Genomic DNA, 23315 nt, shown 5'->3' with positions numbered 1-23315 from the left:
GTAGAGGTTGCAGTGAGCTGAGATTGTGCCACTGCACTCCAGCCTGGGCAACAGATTGAAACTCCGTCTCAAAAAAAAGAAAGAAAACAAAATCAAAATACTCTAAATTAGCCGGGCGTGCTGGTGTGCCCGGCTAATTTAATTGTTACTGGGTAGAAACAATACTTTTCAAATGTTTTTGTTCTAGTACTTTTCCTTAATTACACAAAAATATAGAATTATTTTAAAATGCTGCAATTTATTGAAGTCTATAGGAAAGTTCTGAGTTAAGAATCAAAAACAAGGACATTTAAAAGTAGATAGCAACCTAACAACTTTTAGACAGCTGGTTACTTGGCAGCACTTAGAAACTAAAATTTTAAAGGTCTGAAACTGTTTTCTGTGGTGCTTACAAAGGGTAAGAAGGATATTTTACCTATAAGATTAGATCACATTGTGCTGATTTCAAGTTTACCAAAGGTACACCATTACCTATTGGGGAGACGGATCCTCTTGATAGCATAATTGCAGTCATCTACTTTGTTTTTAGCTTCAAAAACAACTCCAAAGCCGCCACGTCCCAGACATTGAATTGGTTCAAAATCAGTTAGATATCTTTAAAGAAAGGTAAAATTTATAAAAATTTGCAACAGTTTTAAATTTTGTGGTAAGGTGAAAATCAGTTCAATCTTATGACACATAAAAATGTATAAACTCATAAAACTCATCTTAATAAATAGTATATTTTGAATTTGATTGACAGCATTTTTAATTACTCTGTTCGTAGAAATAAAGCAAACACAGTTATAAATTTCCTAGAAAAAAATTTAAAATGAAAAATATGTGTTTAATTGGGAATCTCTTGTTAATCACTTGTTCTTATAGCTATTGCACTACTGATTGTGCTGTCCAATACTTTCTATCATCTACCAAAAGATCATATTCCTAATTCTCAAATCTTTTACATTCTGTCACATTTTGTATACAATTACAGAAAATTTATTTTTATCTTAGCTAATTAACTATAAATTTTATGGGAAAAATCAATCCCATTATACCCAGGTATTATTTTAGCCATAAACTTTCCTAGGAACCAAAACTGATACGGGCTGGGTTTCCTCATGAGTCAGTTTACTTACCACTGGAGGTACCAAGTCAGACAGAAGCCAACTTGCAATCTGTCACTTACAGGGGCCTCCACTCAGCAGCCTGTTTCTCCCTTTAGTGCTGACTTCACGTACCTGCACTGTACAATCCAGTCAATTTGCACCATGCAAAAAAACCTCATAATTTCAAGGTTTTGCTTCTGCTTTCTGTTTCACTGGGATGGCCTTCCTCTTTGCTTTTAAAGAACCCTATTCTTTTTTCATTCTGCTGATCTTACCATCTCCGTAAGGCTTTCTTAGACCATCTCGACATTCCCATAACACTCTGCACATAATACTCTGAAGCATTTAAACTTAATTTTTTGCAATTATTTGTAAGCAGCTCCCTTGTTCCACCACCACTGCATTATGGGGGCCACGAATGGAGAAAATCATTCTTGTTTCTCTTTGTATTTCCAGAGATTGGGCACTACCTGGGAAACTGAAAGTCTAATAAACGTCTGCTGAATAAATGCATTAATTAAGAAATGACTTACATACTCATTAATTTAGTAGTTGCCTCAGCTGGTTAAAACATGAAGTTAAGAAGAAGGAATAGATTTCAACCTTCCATGGGCCAATTATCTTCATAGAGAATGAAGAAGAAGGCCGGGCACGGTGCTCACGCCTGTAATCCAAGCTCTTTGGAGACCAAGGCGGGCGGATCACCTGAGGTCGGGAGTTCAAGACCTGCCTGACCAACATGGTGAAACCCCATCTTAAAAAAAAAAAAAAAAAAGAGAATGAAGAATAATAATCTGTATTTCTAAAAATAGCCAGTCAAGATACCTCAGTAAAAATCGGTCTCCCCAAACGCAAAAGCCCACAAAGTTCATGTCCTACTTCTGGAATGCCATATTAAGGAAAATACCTATATAAAAACAGATTATCTTCCAAAAAGAGTAACATCTTATATGTGATTACAGACCCTAGAAATATAAGTATCATCTTTGCTTAAGTTGTCAGCTGATAAATGACAGAGCTGGGATTTGAACTCATGACTAAATGAAGAGTTCATGCTCTTACCAGTGCCTAGGACATCGGTGCCACTAAAAAACATTAGGTATTATTATAGAACTCCTGTATTTTTTTTTAAAAAAAGACCCAATAGCTGCATTCTTCATACTGAATAAACTTAAAGAAAAACCTCATTTAAGTCTAATTCAATTTTGAGTATATTCTAATTTTCTTGACAACAGTCTGACAAACACATCTTTATTCATGACACCACATATATTTTACTCCCAGAACCTCATCTACTTGCCAAACTCTTACTCACAAGTTAAAATTCAATTCAAATATGGCTTCATTTGTGATGCCTTCCTAGATTATCACAAACAGATTTAGTGATTTGGTTCATGACTTTTTTCTTATATGTTTGACCCAGTAGCATCTTTCCCACAGACTTCAAGCTTCTCTAGGACAGGAGCAGTCTTTTTATTTCTCCCAAAGCCTGAAATATTGACCTGCACACAGCTGTTCAGAATAAATGTTTAATGAACAACGAGTGACTTCAGTAGTAGACTACCTCATGGGAGTTGTTGGATTCTTTATTGTTGCCCTTTCTCTCACTGCCTGCTGGTATTGACAGTCACTGACATATTAGTATTTTTATTTGCAAGGGTATTAAAGTAGCCTTTACCATTTGTTAATCACCTAGTAAATTTTGTTTATGGAATTGACTCATTTTACCTGTTCCTCACCATCCTGAAGCATCTGGTTTGATAGAAAGGTAGAATGGCCTTTTGAAGACTCCATTACACTGCCAGGTAGGTACCTTGCAGGGCTGGAGCAAGGTTCTCCAGAAAGCTGTATATGCTCTGAATCAGTGTCTAATATGTAGCATGGTTTCTCCCACAGCCAGTATTTACAGGTCCAGGAATAAAGGGATGAAAATGGGAATGGCATCACTCACCATTACCCCTGGTGATCCAGTAGCAAAATTTTTGCTTCCTGCTCCTGTGAACTTATGGTTGGCTGGCCTAGAGCTCTTAGTCTAAGAGGGGGGAACACTTCCACCAGGAGATACAACAATGATGCCACTGAATTGGAAGTTAAGCCTGCGGCCCAGCAACTTTGAACTCCTCATACCTTTGAATTAACAAAGAAGAGAGATACTGTGCTGCCTAGGTGACTAATCGTGACTACCAAGGATTGCTGCTTCACAATGGAGGTGTAAGAAAGAGTAGGTCTGAAATACATGAGATCCCTTAGGGATCTCTTTGTATAATCATGCCTTGTGATTAAGGTCCATGGAAAACTACAACAATCAAATCCAGATAGAACTACCAATCTCCCAGACCCTTAAGGACTGTGGATTTGGGTCACCTCACCAGATAAAGAACTACAACCAGCAGAGGTGTTCTCTGATGGCAAAGGGAATATGGGATGGATAGGGCAAGAAAGTACTTATAAATACCAGCTGTGCTCACATGACAGGTGACAAAAATAACTAATTGTCACAAGTATTTCCTTAATTTGTTGTGAATATGCTTGTGCATTTATGTCTATATAGAAGTAGATATAGTGCTCGCTTCGGCACCACATATACTATACAGAAGTAGATATATATAGATATATGCATATGTATAAACTATATATGTACATCTTGTCATTTCAGTTTCCTTGGAGAGCCTAATATACATATTTACCTATGATTTTCAATCTTTTCTCCCATAAAATCATTACCCTAGATATTAAGCAGTATAATTCCATGTATTTTCCTTGTCCCTGTATCACTAAAGTGTTAAGAAGGATGCTGTCAAGACAAAGAGAAGAGTAGGTATAATCCATGTAATATGAAAAATAAACCATAATACAATGTCGAGTATCACAATGCATCAAAGGTGATATTTTATACTTGAGAGATTGCTAACAGCTTCTCTACTTTTATTTTACTTTTATTTAAACTGCCTACTTTTAGCTAATCCACTCCCCCTTTTGCTTTTAAAACTAACTGTTCTGTTAGTGTTTTTTCCCCGTATTTCTACTTCCTATTATGGATAGAACAATAATGGAAATAAATGAAGATTCAGAAACACATGGAGATTTATATTATACTCTTATAAACACAATAATTATTATTTGGTACTATAAATGCTAATCCTAGTATATAGTAGACCCTGAATGGCTAAGTTACTTGAATAAGAACTTAATTTGGTAGCTTAAATTCTATACTCCTATAACATTCTATTTTTATCTTTGTTAGGGTATATACCATTTTTATTATATTTAAGTTACTGGAATTTATTTATTGATTAAGGGTTAAATCTATGTTTTATTTATCTAGATATCCACAGGTTTAAAAAAAAAAAAAACAAGATCTTAGGTCATTTTTTCTTTGATTAAAATGGTTGCCATCAGAAGCTATAAGACACATCTGTATTTTATAACACTCTTACCGTGATATATATCCAGAGTTTTTTATGTCATTCCAGCTACTGTCATTGGCTTCACCACTTACAGAATCATATTTATTTTCAGTTTGACACTGAGTTTCAGACTCCTTCCTTTGCTGATAAGGTAAAAAACAAAATTACTACCAGTACAAAGCTGAACTGAAGTTAGCTAAGATTCTTAGGTTATAAAATAAATAACACTGAAAAATAAATAAGCAGCACTGAGAAAAATAAAAGCATTATGAAAATAAAATGCAGCACTATGCTTTATTATGAAAGAAAAACAGTTTATCTTCCCATTGCTATCCCTCCAGTCTTTGAGGGGATTTTGTTTCTTTATAATAAGGCTATGTCATATGTACGGCACGATACATAACTGGATATAAAGAGAAAGACAGTGCACACATGTAAGCATAAATATAAACTCCTGGGCAAGACTAGAGTGATTTGACAAAATGAGGTTGGAAAAAAAAAAAGCAAACAAACAAAAAACCCAGTAACAACAACAAAAAGACTAGAGTGATTTCTTTCCCAACCAATTTTGTAGAATGCATTAAAAATGCTTTCAATAAGGCCGGGCATATTGGCTCACGCCTGTAATCCCAGCACTTTGGGAGGATGAGGCATGTGGATCACCTGAGGTCAGGAGTTTGAGACCAGTCTGACCAAAATGGAGAAACCCTGTCTCTATTTAAAAAAAAATGCTTTCAATAACAGGAAATTAAATTAGGCAATGTCTCTTTACCAACGTCTCCTAAAAGATTTTCCAGAGGATGTTAATAATTATTATTGTCAAATGGGGGCACTGTGGGTCACCTGTTTAGTCATTGATTCAACAAATCTATACTGAGCTCCAATTACATGCCAAGCACCGTGTAAGGGGCTGACAGGATGGTGGCAAACAGTGTAGACTTGTCCTTGTCCTTAAGAATGTACAGTCTAGGCCAGGCGTGGTGTCTCATGCCTGTAATCCCAGAACTCTGGGAAACTGAGGAGGGCAGATCTCTTGAGGCCAGGAGTTTGAGACCAGCCTGACCAACATGAAGAAACCCCATCTCTACAAAAAAATACAAAAAATTAGCTGGGTGTGGTGGCACATGAGATCACTTAGGGATCTCTTTGTATAATCATGCCTTGTGATTAAGATCAATGGAAAACTATATTGACCTTAATCAACTTCTGGGAGGCGGAGGTTGCAGTGAGCAGAGATTGTGCCACTGCATTCTATCTTGGGTGACAGAGTGAGACAAGTGAGACCCTGTCTCTGGGAAAAAATGTACAGTCTAGAGAGAGAGAGAAATTAGGAATTACATATTAAATATTTTAGTAAATAATAAGGGAAGTACAGAGTGTAGATGTAGGCAGAAAATCTAACTCAGAAATAGGAGGTTAGAGACGACTTCCCAGAGGACATGACAACTAATTTCAAACTAAAAGATATTACCCAAGAGTTAATCATTTGGGAAGGGAGAGGAGGTGGGAAACAAAGCTCCAAGGCAAGGTTAGAAAGATGAGTGCTACCAGGGTTACCGAGAGCATGGTCTACAGGAAGGACTGAAAGAGGCTCAGCCTAGAGGCTGAGCATGGGGGAGAGGAGGAAGGAATTAGGGTACCAGTGAAGGATGGGTCATGAGAAGTCAGGGTACGAGTCATTCAGAACCTTGCATGTTCTAAGAAGGGTGGACTTGAGCATAACAACAATGGGGTTGGGGGGGGGGTCATATATTAGAAGTTTTTAAGCCCAGAAATGCAGCTAGAGTTAGGGTGTGGAGAATGGACTGGAGACAGCCTGAGGACTGGGGCACAGAGGCCAGTTAGAGGCTACTTCAGTGATTCAGGAGAGGTGTGATGATGGTATTTGTGCTGGGGAAATGAAAACTGACAAACAGAAGGAGAAAAATTTGAAGACATCTAGGAGAAGAATTTGACAGAACTTGGTGACTGATAAGGGAGAAAAAACGATTCATGGCTTTGGTGACCACATATGGCAGTACTTTTCGTTGACAGGCTGGGGAGAGGAATGGGAGTGGAAATGAGGACAGCCTGAGATGGCTGTATAGTTTGAATTGTCTGTGTAGCACCTACTAGATTGCTGTTCCAGGGAAACAGATACGGGAACCATTAGTATATAAGAAGATTAGAGCTGGGAAAGCAGGGAAGACCATCCAAGGACAGTTTGTGGGATGAACACTGAAAAGAGGGAGCCCTAAAGAATATCAACAATTACTGAGAGAATGAGAAAGATCAGGTCCTAAAGCATCCACATCACACCCAAGGAGACCAGGAGAGCATGGTGTCAAGGAAGCCAGGCAAGAAAGGTCAAAGGGAGATGGTCAACAGTGTCAAATACAAGGAGGTTCAGTTAGATAAGGACTGATAAATGTCCATTACATTTAACACAAGGAAGATCACTGAGAACTTTGGCAAGAGTAGCTTCGGTGGAGCAGTAGAGGTGGAAGCCAGGCTGCAATGGGTTGAGGAGTAAATAGGAGGTGGGGAAGTGGAAACCAGAGAGTAAGCAACAGTGATTCTTACCCTGTGAGGATGAGGATGGAAAAGCCTGCGCACAATAAACGTTGTTGCTATAATACAGAACAAAATTGTTGCAACTATTTCTTTCCACCAGTGTAAGAGGAGAACGGGATCCTTTTTGCGGATATTTTTGTTGTAATTTGGGTTGTCGAGGAATCTGACTGTGATCTGTGTGCTTCGTTTGTTCCTTTCCCTCTTGTAGTATGGTAGATAATAACCATTATCTTCAAATAGAAACATTAAAAGGGTTTTTTTTAAAAAAGGTAATACAAAATAGGCCCATCTTTATTAACATGTATCTATTTTCCTATGAGTGATCACACTAATTCCTTTTAAGTTTCATCTTAAACACATTTTAAACATCTTGTCTATTTTTTCTCCCGTAAACATAGATATTTTCCTTTATCCTATAAGCATATTAAATTTTCTTTGTATTAAGTAATAAGACTCTTAAGGGCTGCTTCATTCATAACCTCATTAATAATTCCGTTCTATAAATCCAAGAATTTATAATCAATCTTCTTTCAAGACATTTTTAGCTTTCCTTTTGCTTGGTATCATTAAAATACCAAATTTTACCACCAATTATTCTTTACAAAATGAAAGGAGAACATCCATGCTGTTTGGTTCAGTTTGGGCTATTAAAATGAGTTTGTCCCAAAAAAACAGCCTCTCTTTTTTTGTTTTCTATTTTGTATTATGTGGTCAGATTACATAATTCTCTTTTATCTTGTCTTTTTTTCTGAGACAGGGTCTTGCTCTGTTGCCCAGGCTGGGATGCAGTGATCTTGCCTCACTGCAACCTCTGCCTCCTGGGCTCAGGTGATCCTCCTGCCTCAGCCTCCTTGAGTAGCTGGGACTACAGGTGTGCACCACAATGCCTGGCTAATTTTTTTATTTTTAGTAAAGACAGGGTTTCACCATGTTGGCCAGGCTGTTCTTGAACTACTGACCTCAAGTGATCTGCCCATCTTGGCCCTGCAAAGTGTTGGGATTACAGGCATCAGCCACCATGCCTGGCCTACCTTGTCTTTCGATCAATGTCAAGATAAAGGCTGCTGTTTCTAGTTCAGAGCTGTATTTGCTTTTTTTTTTTTTTTAATCGATTTAACTTACGTAATAACTTTCCAGTGCTAGCATCTAGGGTAACTGATGAGGAGTCTATGTGTCTACCTGATGCAGATTTGAGGACTTCTTAATTGCACAACTGTTTAAAAGACTTTCATATCTGAATATATCCTAACTTTAAAAAACTGATGCTTACTACATAGAAATGTATGTAATGCCAAATTTCACCTATTCTTGATTTGCACTAGTTTCTCTTGTCTGAGTAAGAAATTAAAATAACCTCATTGTGCATCATTTTCATGTAGTTTTATGAAAAACACATTTTCTTCATTATACAGGCTACTATACAGCCTACATAATATAGGCTGATAAATAAAAGCTAATAACAAAACTAACATTTACTGACACTATGTGCCACACATGATGTTAACAGACTTTGCATGCATTATCTCATTTAGGCCTCACAACAACTCAATACATAGATAATAGGATTACTATCATAACTTTACAGATACAGAAATTGAGACACAGAGGTGCTAGATGCGCCCAACCTAGCATGTGACAAAAATGGGATTTCAACCCTGGAAACCTAACTTTGGAACTTGTATGGTTAGTAATCATTCATGAAATGGTCTCCCAAGATATTCTATTTTCTATACTCTAATCAATTTTCTTCATTTAAATTATATTAATTAATTTTAAATTAAAAAATAAAATAAATAAAACTCAATATTTTCACTTACCATATGGATACTGCAAGATTGAAAGTGCACCATTACTGTACTCTTCATGAGAAAACTTATCATTACTAAGACATTTGTCAAATTCATCAGATCCTACCAAGACAGGAGTTCTGGAAGGAGAATCTAAAAGAAAATTATTATTTTCTTAATAATAACATTTCTTAAGTCTTAACTGTTATTACTTTAATAAAAATGTATGGGTTCAGTAATTGAATAAACTGATATTTAACCATAATTCGGTTCAAACATATAAGTTAAACAAATGCCCAGGGCTCTTGTCTTTGAAAAGCACACAGTCTTATAGAGAATGTGAGTCATTTAAGCAATTAAAATATAATATGACATGTGTAGTAAAAAATACATACAATATGGGAAGATAATGAAAGAAGTAGGTGTCCAGTATTTGATTTCAATTCATTCATGTCTCAAAGAATATGATGTGTTAACTAGATAATTCTTACCTAAATAGTCTTAACATAAATATGTTAAGAGCTAAATGTTAGTTAGGCATAGTCAGCGAACAATTAAGAGTTTTTCTAAGTTTCTAAAAATGTTAACAAAATAGAGAATATTTTACTAACATTTTTATAGAAGCAACTGCTGCTTCCTAGAAATAATGCTCTAAATGATAATAAAAATTCATTATTATCGTGAAATACCATCATGGTTTATCAATAAAATATAAAGTATACAGCAGTTCTTATCTCTGCAATATTCAAAATTAGGACAAAGAGAGTCAGGATTAGGTCTCTGAACACTAACAACATTTATAAAAGCTTACAATTCACTTACGAATTAAGGGTTTCCATTTGATTGTTGGCAAAGGAATAATTGCATTTTCATTACTGACAGATTCCAAAGCCTTGGGACTTGTAGGAAACTTTTCTGAAATTCTGACTGATGACTGCAGATACAGCTGGCCCCTATACATTCCTGAATCAACCAGAACATTGTCAATTATGCACTGATGTTTTTACAAAAAAGGTTTTTTGATTAAAAATTACTTTAATTCCAGTTATTTCTACATATACTACAAAACTCCTGTCAAAGAAGAAACATGCTTGAAGCATTCAAAAATAAACTCAATGGTTATTCATCAAAAACAGGGACAGAAAGTTACACACAAGGTCCATATGTTTGTCACTGAATAATAGCACATTTTCAGTAATACAGGAAAATGATTCCGGTACAAAAATTCAAAGATAGGAAGTCTTTGTACTCTCATGAAACAAATAGCTTAGACTAAGTAACTTTCTCCTTAAGAAAGTTTACCTAAACACTATAATTCTTGAAATATGGCTAACAATTCAGTCAAATACTATCATAACATACATAACATGTTATTCCTTCAAATTCTTGCTTTTCATTCAGACTGACAGGTGGGTGGCAAACTGAGAGAGCTTATAGAATTTTATGAGTACTTAATGATCCAAACAAGTTCAAATAATTAGATTAAAGAGTTTTCAAAAATTTATAATATCGAAGGCTTTCAACTGCCCAGAAGCACACCAGAATTTTATTTTTTAGATAAGTTGTACAGATGCACTGATAAAAAAAGAAATAAACCTAATCTTAAAGAGGGGAGGGGCACAAACTGATATGGACGCAAACAAAAATATAGAAATATAGATAAAAGAGAAATAAATATAGGTAAAAACAAATATTGATAAAAAAGAAATAAACCTAAATTTAAAGAGGGGAGGGCAAAAACTGATATGGATGCAAATACATATATAGAAAATTGTAGACTTTGAGGATACATAGCGAATCACATAAATATATTTTATATGTAATTACATATAATTATATAAATAATTATATAATTATATATGTAGAAATAGAGTGTTGCCCTATCACCCAGGTAGGAGTGCAGTGGCATGATTATAGTTTGGGGTAGCCTTTAACTCCTGGGGTCAAGCTATACTCCCACCTCAACTTTCCAAGTATAGGTTTACAGAGGCGTGCCACCATGCCCAGCTAATGAGTAATTCTAAATCATATTATATAATACGAATATTTCTAAGCCTTTCTAATATAGGTTTCAGAGAAAAAGAATGTGCGACAGTAATTAAAAATTTCAGAATTGGGCTAGGCACAGTGACTCATGCCTGTAATCCCAGCACTTTGGGAGGCCAAGGTGGGTGGTTCACCTAAAGTCAGAAGTTCAAGACTAGCCTGGCCAACATGATGAAACCCCATCTCTACTAAAAATACAAAAATTAGGTGGGCATGGTGGTGGATGCCTGTAATCCCAGCTACTCAGGAGGCTGAGGCAGAAGAATTGCTTGAACCCATGAGGCAGAGGTTGCAGTGAGCCAAGATCACACCATTGTACTCTAGCCTGGGTGACAACAGCAAAACTCCATCTCCGTTAAGAAAAAAAAATTTCATAATTAGACAAATGGGAAAGTAGCAGGATTTAAAACTACTACAGGCACTCCTGAAGTAGGAAGGAACAATGTAAGAAGACAATCTAGATGTCAATGTGTACTACCATTAGATGAGATACATTTACTCACCCAAGTAAACACTGTTTTCTGTGGCTCCTCTGGCAGCTTCTACAATGTCTTCTTCATCTTCTAAAACATCATCATTAGATGTATAACTTGTATCATCAAAAAGACTGATGGGAATGACTTTCCCATCCTTAACTAACCAGGCAGATGCAATTGGAGTACAAAACTAAACAAAAAGGGAAAAAAGATCTTAAATAATTTAAGCAGTAGTTATGTAGTTCCAACCCATAAAAGACCATTTAAAAATCACACATTTCAAAAATCAGCACAGGGAGCAAGCTGAGAGCCCCAAGTGGCAGTAATTTCCTTCCACTCAATAAGTTTGGTCAAACTGGGAGAGGAAGAAACATATTTATAAAACTTCAGTGGTGTTAGGTACCTGGTACTCCCATTTCAGATGTCCTCCCTTTTTACTGAATGCCACAACCTTCCAGTCAGCAACTGAAACTTTTATCACTATGTCCATTATGGCAGCTTCCTGTTCTTCCACATCTGAAATAATTTTAGACTCTTCTGTGTTCTCATTGGGTTTAAAGGTGCTTTCAATAAATCCAGCTCTAGTTTCCATGTCTGGAATATACCGAAGTTCAAAGTGGCCAACACTGAAATTCCACCTTAAATTTACAAAGGTGTGTTTTAGAAATTTACATTTAAATAAACGGAAAAAATAACATAGAACTCTACTAGATTGAAGAAGCAAATACTAAAATTATGTCATGAGAAAAAAAACAACTCAACATAACCTTCTAGAAAGGAGTGCTCTGCTGATTTATGCCACAAGAGGGCCCACGAGAACTCTGTCCTGACCCTGCAGACACAATGGTTCTGAGGGTTGTGGACTGACTGATGTGTCCCTTACAACTGCTAAGGGATACATTTTCTCTCAAAAAGGTACAAATGCTCGCACTTCTACATCAGAGTGATTTTCCCAAAACACATCAATCAATGTCACCTTTCCTAAGTAAGTTTCAGCAGCCTTATCCATGAAGTGGCAATAATAACATTTCCACTATGATTAGTAAATAGAAAAATCACTCAACTATTGAGAGTATATCATCTTATCACTTAGATATAAAATGGAATAGTTAAGCATTCTGACATTTATTGAAATAATTATATTTTAAAGAATCATGGATCTTAGGATCTCAGATCCTTCCTATTCTAGTAACTCGAAATTCTGTTAAGTTGGACATCTGCTGCTATGGTGGCTAAGCTCCCAGTGAGCACTCTAACACTTCAAAAAACAAAATCCAGCCAGGATAAAGAAAGTCAAGTTGTCTGCAAATGCAAAGCCCTATTCATAGTCCAAAGCAAAAAGAATAAATGCATTCTTAACTGAGTATGAAAACAGTTTTCAGGAAAGGAAACTGAATTACACTGCATCAAATCAGACAAAACTTGAAAGTCTGGTTCATTTTAAAAAAATAAAGATGGAATCTAAAGTTATTTTTACACACAGGCAATTCAAAACTTAAATATTAGGTTTAAAAAAATCAAGCATGTGATATAAGATCAGCATATCTAATCTAGATATCACATTTTTAAATCACATATTTAAATATAAAAATTACATAAGGGGCTCATTATTTAAAGAAGGAAACAGGTATTAGGCTAAATGTTTTAATACTTCAAAAAATTGAGTAAAATTATTATTTTTAAATTGGGATAATCAGACAAACATGAAACAACCTACAAGACATAATTAGAGTCAAATAGGTTCAAGCTCAAAGAAACACAATTTTGTCTTAACATCTTTCTGTATTCAAAGAACTTCGAGTGATGAGGTTGCTATAAAAATACCATTAACTTGAAACTAAACGAACAGTCATCACATGGGAACCCCTGTGGTTACCACATCCTGAAGCATATGGTGAGAAGTTTAGTTCAGAATCTGTTAATAACCATGAAACCATTTTTATTTTAGGGACCACATAGGATCACCAGAAGTCAGGAGTTCGACAGCAGCCTGGCCAACATGGTGAAACCCCATCTCTACTAAAAATACAAAAATTAGCCGGGTATGGTGACATGAATCTATAATCCCAGCTACTCGGGAGGCTGAGGCGGGAGAATCACTTGAACCTGGGAGGTGGAGGCTGCAGTGAGCCAATATCGTGCCGGTGTACTCCAGCCTGAACAAGAGAGCGAGACTTCATCTCAAAAAAAAAGAAAAAAGTTTTTAAGGCAACAAAATAGTTCACAAAATCTCCATAAACAGAAATCTAATAAATTTTGATATTAGATGTATTTCTAAATAATACCAACAGCAATACTATCTGAATACATACTTCTCATTGCCACTGCGAGGTCCAACAGCTCTAACAGTTTTTTGGGTGCGCTGTAGAAGCAGGATGTCTTCCTCTTGTTCCATTTCATCACTATCCCATTGGCGACAACCCAGAGCTGAACAGATATACCTCACCTGAAAAGACAAAATTAGATACAAAATTATTAAAAGAATACAACTTATAAGAGATCAGAAATATTAAAATAATCTCTGTAATTTTCAAAAAGTGAAAGGAAACTAAGGAAATGTGCATGAAGTACTCAAGTAATAAGAAGCATCAGTTAGATTACTAACTCCTAAAATGAGTTATTTAGAACCATGACAGTTCCAATGAATATTTATTTCAGGGAATGATTTTAAGGGTTTACATAATTTTAGCCTTGCTTTAGGGATTTCCACGGAATATACAAGAAGAAATAGATAGGCACTTGTGATAGCTTTGTAACAATACCATTAATAAAATTTCAGATGAGTTAAAAAAAATCAACCTTAGAGTTTCTGTATAACAGAAGTATTTGGTTTTTAAAAATTTGAAACTTTTCTGATAGCTTTTTGTATTCAAAAGTAACTCCCTCAAACTTTCACTAAAAGAAAAAAGGAAGACTTAATATAATCCAAACTAAAACCCTCATGAAAAGAAGCATAACTTCTATAATATCAGAATTATGTAGCAGCATATCAAATCAGAAAACCAGGTGACTGGGTTCAATCACCTGTTTGTTTACAGACGAGACTACTGAAGTAAACAGATTGAAGTGCTTGCTCAAAAAATGGCCAGACAGGATGGCATGGCCTCCTCAATACAGTGCAGAGGCACATTAGTGGAGAAGGCAGGAAAGCATCTGCAAGAGCAAGAAAGTGCTATGGGCCTAACACTTAGATAAGGAATTTTTACAGTTGAAAAAAATCAAGAGTAAAAAGATCATGTTTCTATCCTGCCTTATTTTAGTCCAAGGAAGAATATAATATAATGTATATAAAATGATTACATGTCACGGTGTTAAAGGGTTACAAAGATTTTTATTTTTTACCTTTGTAACAATACCATTAATAAAATTTCAGATGAGTTAAAAAAAATCAACCTTAGAGTTTCTGTATAACAGAAGTATTTGGTTTTTAAAAATTTTTACCTTTTAAGAAAGGTTTTATTTATTTATGTTATTTTTTTAAAGTGGAGTCTCAGTCTGTTGCACAAATTGGAGTGCAGTGGTGTGATCTCAGCTCACTGCAACCTCCACCTCCCGGTTCAAGTGATTCTCATATCTCAGCCTCCTGAGTAGCTGGGACTATAGGCATGTATGTGCCACCATCCCCAGCTAATTTTTTTATTTTTAGTAGAGATGGGGTTTTACCATGTTGGCCAGGCTGGTCTTGAACTCCTGGCCTCAAGTGATTCAACCACCTTGGCCTCCCAAAGTGCTAAGATTACAAGCTTGAGCCACCTGCCTGGCTGAAAGGATGTTTTTAATTAGCTACTCTTCATAACGGATTTATAAGACCTAATCTTAGAAGCAGATTGTTATAATTGTATCTCAAGAGCTAATGTTGAGAAAGTGTAGGTTATTAACAGCATGACTTTGTTGTCAGTTAGATCTAAGTTAAATCTGACCTTGGAAGTCTATGAACCTTTAAAGTCCCAGTTTCCTCATCTATAAAATGAGTGCAAACTTTCCTTTTGGATCAGCTTATTATAGGATCAAACTATATAAATGAGTAGTAGCAATTATTCTTATCATTAGATTATTAATCTTTAGAAGGTTCTTCATCTGTCAAAATGAAGAGCCAAAAAAAAAAAAAAGTTACCCTTAGGAAGACTGTGCAGATTGCAAAATAATGTATAAAAAAAGCACCTGAGACTGGGCACAGTGGCTCATACCTGTAAACCTGGCACTTTGGGAGGCCGAGGTGTGCGGATCACTTAAGGCCAGGAGTTAGAGACCAGCCTGGCCAACATGGTAAAACTCTGACTCTATTAAAAATAAAAAATTAGCCAGGCATGGTGGAGCATGCCTGTAATCCCAGCTACTCAGGAGGGTGAGACACAAGAATCACTTGAACCCACTTGAACCTGAGGGGGCATGGAATAGAGCTGAGATCAGCCTGGGCAACACGGTGAGACTGTCTCAAAAAAAAAAAAAAGCACCTGAGACACAGTAGACCATATTTATTAATTCTCTCCCTCCTGCTATTCCTGGCTCTGCCATTTATTGTTACTAGTTTCCCCTTCCTACCTCACAGTTCTCGTATTAAAATAAATGACAACATCAGGGGAAAATTACAGTAAACCCCAACTAGTAATAAGTATAGTTTAATAAATTATTTTTTCTATCTTAATATATTCTGATTTCCCCAAAATAAATTCAGCATTTTCACTTACCTTTCCACTATATGCACTGAGTCCATATGTAGTAAGAGATTTTCCTCCAACCAAAACAACATCATCTCCAAATTTATAAGAAGATTCAAGAAGTGATTCAACTGTGAAAGGAACGGTTTCCATACTCTCACGGTCTCCGTCCCACTGGAAGAGGTCTCCATCCAAGGAAGGAATGATCATCTTATTCCCAAATACCTAAAACAGCAGCAACTTTTTAAAAGGGCTATAACGTTAAATATTTTTTTCTTATTTCTCCCAGAAAAATAAAAGGGTCATACGGTTTAAAGAATAGTAATTAAGAGCTAGAGTCTTGAGCCTGATGTAGTCCAGCTTCCTTCTGAGTGGCACATGACACAGCACAGTCCATCAACCAAAAGTAATTTAAAAGAACTGCCAACCACTCCCAGGCCCTACACACAGTATTCCAGTAAAGTTTTTCTCAAACTCAGTTTACCATGGGCCAAGAGGGTCCCATAATGATAGGTAAACTACCAGAAGAGAGTTTTATGATCAAGTGAGTTCAAGAAGAGGTTACTATAGGAGCTCTTATAGCCATTAACATGTTAACATGTAATATGATTTTCTAGGAAATAGGCAATATGTGCAGTATTTTTCTAGGGCTATTTTTATCAAGGCCAATTACTGTCATAGACTCAGCTCCAAGGAACACAGGTTTGGAGATATTGCCTCAAGCAGTATCCCATCCCTTCTTTTTTATTTGCTTTCTCAAATCTGCAATGAGCTAGAAGCCTGGTAACTAAGCTTACCGGTTTTGTGTCCTCAGTTGCTCTTCCTTCTTTTAACAATGCTTATTAAGGGCCTACCTATGACCTGGCACATTCTGATGGTTGGGATAGATCAGTGAGCAAAATAAACAAATCACTGCCTTTGTGAAGCTTAAACTCTGGTGTCACAAGACAAACAACTTAGTAAATAAATAAATTATATGGTATGTTAGGTGCTAAATGCCATTAAAAAAATGGAACAAGATAGAGGAAGAATGCATGGGGTGGAGTGGGGATTATCAATAAAGAACTCAGGGTAGACCTCACTGAGAAAGTAACATTTAGGCAAAGTCTTAAATGAGAAAGTTAACCAGGCCAGACCAGGTTTTGCAAAGGCTCTTAGATGGAAGTAACCCATCATGTTTGAAAAACCACAAGGAAAGTGAACAGGCTGAGAGGCAAGGGTGGAGGTGAAAGCAGGCAGAAGGTAAGAGATTAGTTGATAGGCAGTTGAGCTGTTTAAGGCGGTCAGGTTTGGGATATAATCAAAAGTAAAGCCAATAGGATTTCATGGTGGATTCTCTTTATGGCATGAGCAAAAGAATGGAGTCCAGCATAATTCCAAGCTTTCTGGCCAAGAATATCTTATCTCTTCAGTAAGTTTCAGTACATGTCTTTGTGAGATTGACCTTTGCATTTAAAAAATGTATAAGTTGATCTCCATCAATTAATGACACAACTATTTTCCTGATTATCCAGGCTCAAAACTTTAGGAAACGGGAACACGAAAGAAATATGAGTTAACAAAATTTCTCTCCACAGTTTTTTGTTCTTTAAGCAGCAGAAGGCTTTCTTTAAAGTGATACTTATTTGAAACCTTGCATACCGTAACTGAGAGTTCTCATTTGGTGTTCAACTCACACATCTACTTTGCCCCCAAACCTGGGTTTTTGGAGGACAGATTAAAAAACCACTATTCTAATTCATTTCTTTCTTTCATTTTCCAGGTCAAATCCTTATTAGCTTCTGCCTGAGCTACTATAATAGCTTCTTTACAGTTCTAAAGTGGATATTTCCTTAGTCTTCTATGTATCTTCCAGATTAATCTCTTTGAGTCTGAGTTAAGCTTGTTATGACACTATTAAAAAATCTTCAACAGCTATTATCTTCTTAATAAAGGCACGAAATCCTAAAGATCCAAAATCCTTTAGAGGACATTCAAGTCCTCTAAATCTGACCTTAAACAGACCTTTCATGCCTGTCTTTTACTTCTCCCCAAAGTAATCAGGCATTACTTTGAAATGCCTGATTAGAAATCAGGGGTAGAAATCAGGCATTTATTTAAACACAACATTTAATGTTACTGATATTGTTCAGTTATGTCATTGTCAATGTCATTTCTTCTCTCTGGAACATCTTTCTATACCAACTCTTTTCACAGAAATCCTACTTGGCTTTCAACCTAGCATCATATATATTTTTGCTTTGAAATCTAAGAAAATTTTGGCAATGTAAGTTTGCTGATAAAAATCTTCCCATTCCTTAAGTTTGCTTCTTGTTGTAACTATAATCTGAGACACCATGATATTCTAACAAATTGTTCATTGTATCTCCAAGAAACACTTATCAGGTCTGCTAATCTTTATACATTTATATTTATACAGTAGCTGTAAAAGCAGTGCACTCATACTGGTGCCCAAATTTTGTTATCTAATTCCATTCTCCACCAAAAGGAACCAGGGCTCCTCAAAGAAATGGTGGATTCCAGGGCTAGGGTAAGGTAGATGCAAGATAAGACTTTACCATCTTATTCTTTCAAAAAGCAAGGATGTACTCGAAAAGGGTGGGGGCATGCCACTGGCCAAATCTGGGACAATTTAAGCAACAAAATAATTAATTACTGAATTTTAAAAAATAGAAATCCACACGTTCATACCAATAGCAAACAGATAAAATAAATAATATATGAGGGAAAAGTAATGGCTGGAGTTGGGAAAAATAGCATTTTGCCACCATCACAGCAAAGACTGGGTCAGACCAGAATCAGCAAGGGTGCTAAATTAAGGTGGAAATTTTGATGAAGAACAGAATATCTACATGGTCTACAGTGTCTACCTACAGAGTACTTATTAGTTACAAGAAATTAAAAAATAAAAGTTATATATTATATAATGGAGATAATACCTTGATTGGATAACCAAAAGTAAAAATCATCATTGAGCGTTAGATGCCCTGAGAGAAGCCACATCACCTATGTAGTATTCCAGCCAATAATGTACAACCTGAATCTCAGCACAAAGAAACATCGGACAAGCACAAAGTGAGGAAAATACTGTTTTTAAAACAAAATAACAGAGAAACTGTGTTCTTAAAAAATCTCGGTGTCAGACAAAGGCTGTGGAAAAAAAAAAAAACTAGATAAAAAGAGGATAATGTAACAAATAAATGCAATATCTGACCCTAGACTAGATGCTGTATTGAGGCAGAGAATGCTATAAAGGATGTTATTAAGTGAACTGACAAAACTCTTATATGGATGGTATTGTATTCATACAAATTGATAACGCTTATAACTTTTGTAATTATGTAAGAGAATATCTATATTAGGAAATATACACCGATGTATTTAGGAGTAAAGGACCATGATGTATATTGAACTTATCCTCAAATATTTCAAGAAAAACAAGTGTGTATGAGGGGATGGGGGAGAAGAGTGAGAGTGGGCAAGAGGACACAGGCAAGCATATTTAAATGATAAAGCAGGCAACCAGGTTTGGGTAGGTAAAATCTGGGCATATAAGATTGTTTTTTTTTTGGTACCATGTTTATTTGTGCAACTGTCTATAGTTTGAAATTATTTCTAAACAAGAGTTTAAAAACAAAAGAAAGGTACTCAAGAGTCTTGCAGGAGCTCTATAGTCAAACTCAAGACTATATCATTAAAAGAAGGTTTACCATAATTCTAGACACTAAAAATTCCTAACTATTCCTACTTACTGAAAAAAACATTTGATTTTGAATAAGTTCTCCAGTGACATTGATATGTACCTTAATTAATATTACCTTAGAGTCTTAGCATTACTACTTTATTCTTTGTTTTCTTCTATTTCTTGGTGATAACAAATTTTATTGTCAAAAATTAAAACCTTTCTATCTTTTGTAAAATCTCCAGCTTGTAAGTTGCCATTAGAACAAATTTAGGTTACATTATGCACATAATCTATAATAACAATATGTAGTATTTAGCCAATATGATCTTCTATTTTGAGTTACATATCAGATAGAAAATCAAGTATTTACCGTTATCTACCTCCATATTATATTAAATATTCTATATTTTATCAGAAGACTAGATTCAAATGATAATAAAGTTAAAAATAGATATTTCAGTTGGTCATCTCAACAGCAATATTAGGTTAAAGTACAAACAGGAAAGCAGGTGTGCATGACTAAAAGAGGAAGAGGAGCAAGTGTGTCTGCAGCAAACAGCGTTTATTATTTCCTCTTATTTCTTCTTCCATTAAAAACCTCTTTTTCTCTAAAGCAGTAGCAGGTCCTTAGAGAATACAATGTCCCCTAAGTGCAAAAATCAACTGTCAAACTAATATAGAATAAATTCCGTTTTTGCCCTAAGGATGATCTCTGCACCACCAAAAGTAAAACCAACCAACCTTATCTTCAATTAAAAATACAGTTTAAAAAAACCAAGAAGATTTGATATGATTGACCATACTGAGAAAACTGCCTAGTTTTAAAAGTTAAATGCTCAATAGCATTAACTCAATAAATGCAAAACACAAAACAACAACAAAGCATTATGATTCAATAATGAATCATCATGTCATATTTCTGGATTATGATTTTAAAAGTTCACTTTTAAATAGCTGCTCTTCACTAATTGGTTGCTTATGAGTCATGCACATGGCTGCTGACCTTTGTGCCAATCTTTGTCAAGTCTTTCAGGATGCATATGTGAAAGCAGATGGAGCTTTTCCTTGAGAGCCACAGAAGCAATGTATGCAGGCAGTTCAGGTACAGAGATGACATCATCCTTCACAATAGCATTACCTCACCCCCTAAGCATAGGAATGAGTCACCCGTTAGTCAGCTGCAAATCTCTTGGTAGAAAAAAATTTAGGTTACGGTGATGCATTTTCACATCCCACTGATTTGTTCATGTAAGCAGCTATTTGTTCTGATTCGCTGCTCTGCATCTCAAACTCACTGTGTGACTTGTTTCTGCCTTAAGTCATTTTTAAAAGTCTAAATTTTTTGTATTTATTTTGTTTTTCCCTGTTCATAATTTAAAATATAAGATGCTAGCAAACTCAGTACCAAAGATCCAGAGTCTATCTGTGTTATCACAAAGCAGTTTAGCAAAGTAATTCAGTTTCTTAACTGAATTACTAAGTGGTACAATGAATACCAGTGGCACATGTAATCAGAGACCTCTATTTTAAATTAAAATGTGATAATAAGAACCTTAATTTTCAAGTGGAGAAAAGAATTTCATATGAGAAAATAAGGAAGTACTACTACTAAAATGAGCACCAATAGCAATAAAAAACAAAAATTCCTGTAACTATAAGAAAAAATGTTTCCCATTTGATAATTCCCTTTTTTCCTATGCAGCCAACCCCTCTCCCCAACTGACTCACACACTTTTTGGGGTACACTCAACTTTATTTTAACTTGTTATAAAAAATTTCAAGCATATAGAATGTAAAGAGTTTAATAAATCCCCAAGTATCTATCATGCAGTTTCAACAACTATCAACATTTTGCCAACTGTTTCATCTAGCTCCACTTACCTACTATATACTTGTTTATTGGGGTAAAATCATCAAAATTTCAAATTTCTCCTATTATCTCAAAGATCTACTTTATGATGAGGAAGTCCAATTCTACATATCACATCTGATTCTTTTTCCCTCACAAAGGAGCTTCTTTTACCCCCTTTGTTATGCACTGATTTACTTGATAAACTAGATTATCTGTCCTACAAAACGCCCCACAGTCAGGATTCTACATCTCATTTAACTTGTTCCTTTGTTTCCTATATTTCCTGAAAAGTATGATTAGACTTGGAGTTTTGATCTGATGCAGGTTTGTTTTGACAAGAAGACTTCACATCTGGTGCTATGCACTTCCTATTATATTAGGGGTCTGCAAACTACAGCCCATGGGCTAAATCCAGCCCGATGACTGTTTTATAAGTAAAGTTTTATTGGAACACAGTCACATACTCATTCATTTATGTATTTGTCTATGACTGCTTTCTAGCTGCAGCTAGAGGGCACGTCGTCCTCAAAGCCAAGAATAAGTACCATCTGGCCCTTAACACGAAAAGTTGGCTGGCCCCTGTGATATATCATATTAGGAGGCACATAGTGTTTGCATGCCCCACTTTTAATGATGTTACTATCAATTACATGAGTCTGGGGGAAGTCAGCCTGATCCCTCCATTTAAAGTGTCCTATCAACTTTTTATCATTTTAGTATTGCTTGAGGGCCTATTATTTCAACAAAGGAACTAAAATAGCAATTTCTAATTTTATCATTCCTTTTGCATCTATTAGTTAGGACTTTTCTATAAAGAACTTTCTCTCATTCAGTTTTGGAAGCCAGATTTGCACACATTAGCATTTTCTTGATTAGTGACTCTGGCATTCAATACTCTCAAATTCCAAAAATTGTATCCAGAAGCAACTCACCCACTATAAAACTAAAAATTGAAAAGGGTGAGATCAGTGTGTTCCCTAACCAGGAAAGAAGGAAAAGGAACACATTGGCCCTGATAGTTAACAAAAGCCAAGTTCTGAGTATAAGCTAAAAAGTGACAAGGTTTAGAAAGGAGAAGGAGGGTAACAAAAAGAGTGTGGCAAGATGCAAACTCACTGAGTGTAGAGACAAGGAAGAATAAACATAGGCCATGAAGAAAGGGTATAAAACACCAACTATCCTAGAAAATTTAACTAAAGGGGCACACATCCCTGCCCCATCTAGGAACCCCAGGGAGCATTTCTAGGATAATACAGTAACTGATGCTTACAATGATAATCCCAAGGAATAAATAAAAAGCTACAACTCATGAAGATTGGGAAGATGTGAAATACATGAATACACCATTAATGTTCTCACTTATAAGTGGGAGTTGAACAATGAGATCACATGGACACAGGGAAGGGAGCAACACATACTGGGGCCTGTTGGGGGGTGGGGTGGGGGAAGAGGAGGGAGAGCATTAGGACAAACACCTAATGCATATGGGGTGTTAAAACCTAAATGATGGATTAATAGGTGCAGCAAACCACCATGGCACATGTATACCTATACCTATGTAACAAATCTGCACATTATGCACACATATCTTGGAACTTAAAGCATTAAAAAAAATCCAAAAAAAAGAAAAATATGCCACTAAAAATGCTAAATTGTTGAATTTTTTTATTATCTGGAAGTCTCCTTTGCCTAGAACAATTACTTCCTAGCCATACTAGCTGTTTGCAAACCAAGATGATGGGGCAACATCACATAACCAAAAC

At 35.7% G+C, this 23315-nt stretch overlaps 1 protein-coding gene across 3 annotated transcripts in view; it reads right to left on the bottom strand.

Annotated features, from left to right (window-relative positions):
* EIF2AK3 (eukaryotic translation initiation factor 2 alpha kinase 3) overlaps positions 1-23315 on the bottom strand; it is a 71379-nt gene that overhangs the window by 22188 nt on the left and 25876 nt on the right. For 2 of the 3 annotated variants that reach the window (XM_078348935.1, XM_002757522.6), the window contains 9 exons: positions 16046-16240; positions 13670-13803; positions 11761-11995; positions 11385-11547; positions 9658-9798; positions 8866-8988; positions 7058-7278; positions 4526-4638; positions 472-594 (listed from right to left, as the gene is read on the bottom strand). In XM_078348935.1, coding sequence (XP_078205061.1) covers positions 472-594; positions 4526-4638; positions 7058-7278; positions 8866-8988; positions 9658-9798; positions 11385-11547; positions 11761-11995; positions 13670-13803; positions 16046-16225 — 1433 coding nt within the window. In that variant the 5' untranslated portion in view covers positions 16226-16240. Of the gene's footprint in view, positions 1-471; positions 595-4525; positions 4639-7057; positions 7279-8865; positions 8989-9657; positions 9799-11384; positions 11548-11760; positions 11996-13669; positions 13804-16045; positions 16241-20703; positions 20847-23315 lie in introns of all 3 variants that reach the window. The other variant, XM_035272013.3, reaches the window with a different exon arrangement.

This window comes from Callithrix jacchus, chromosome 14 (assembly GCF_049354715.1).
Source record: "Callithrix jacchus isolate 240 chromosome 14, calJac240_pri, whole genome shotgun sequence".
NCBI classification, from domain to species: Eukaryota; Metazoa; Chordata; class Mammalia; order Primates; family Cebidae; genus Callithrix; species Callithrix jacchus.
The sequence above is the reverse complement of the archived record's forward strand: the minus strand, read 5'-3'. Positions and strand labels throughout refer to the sequence as shown.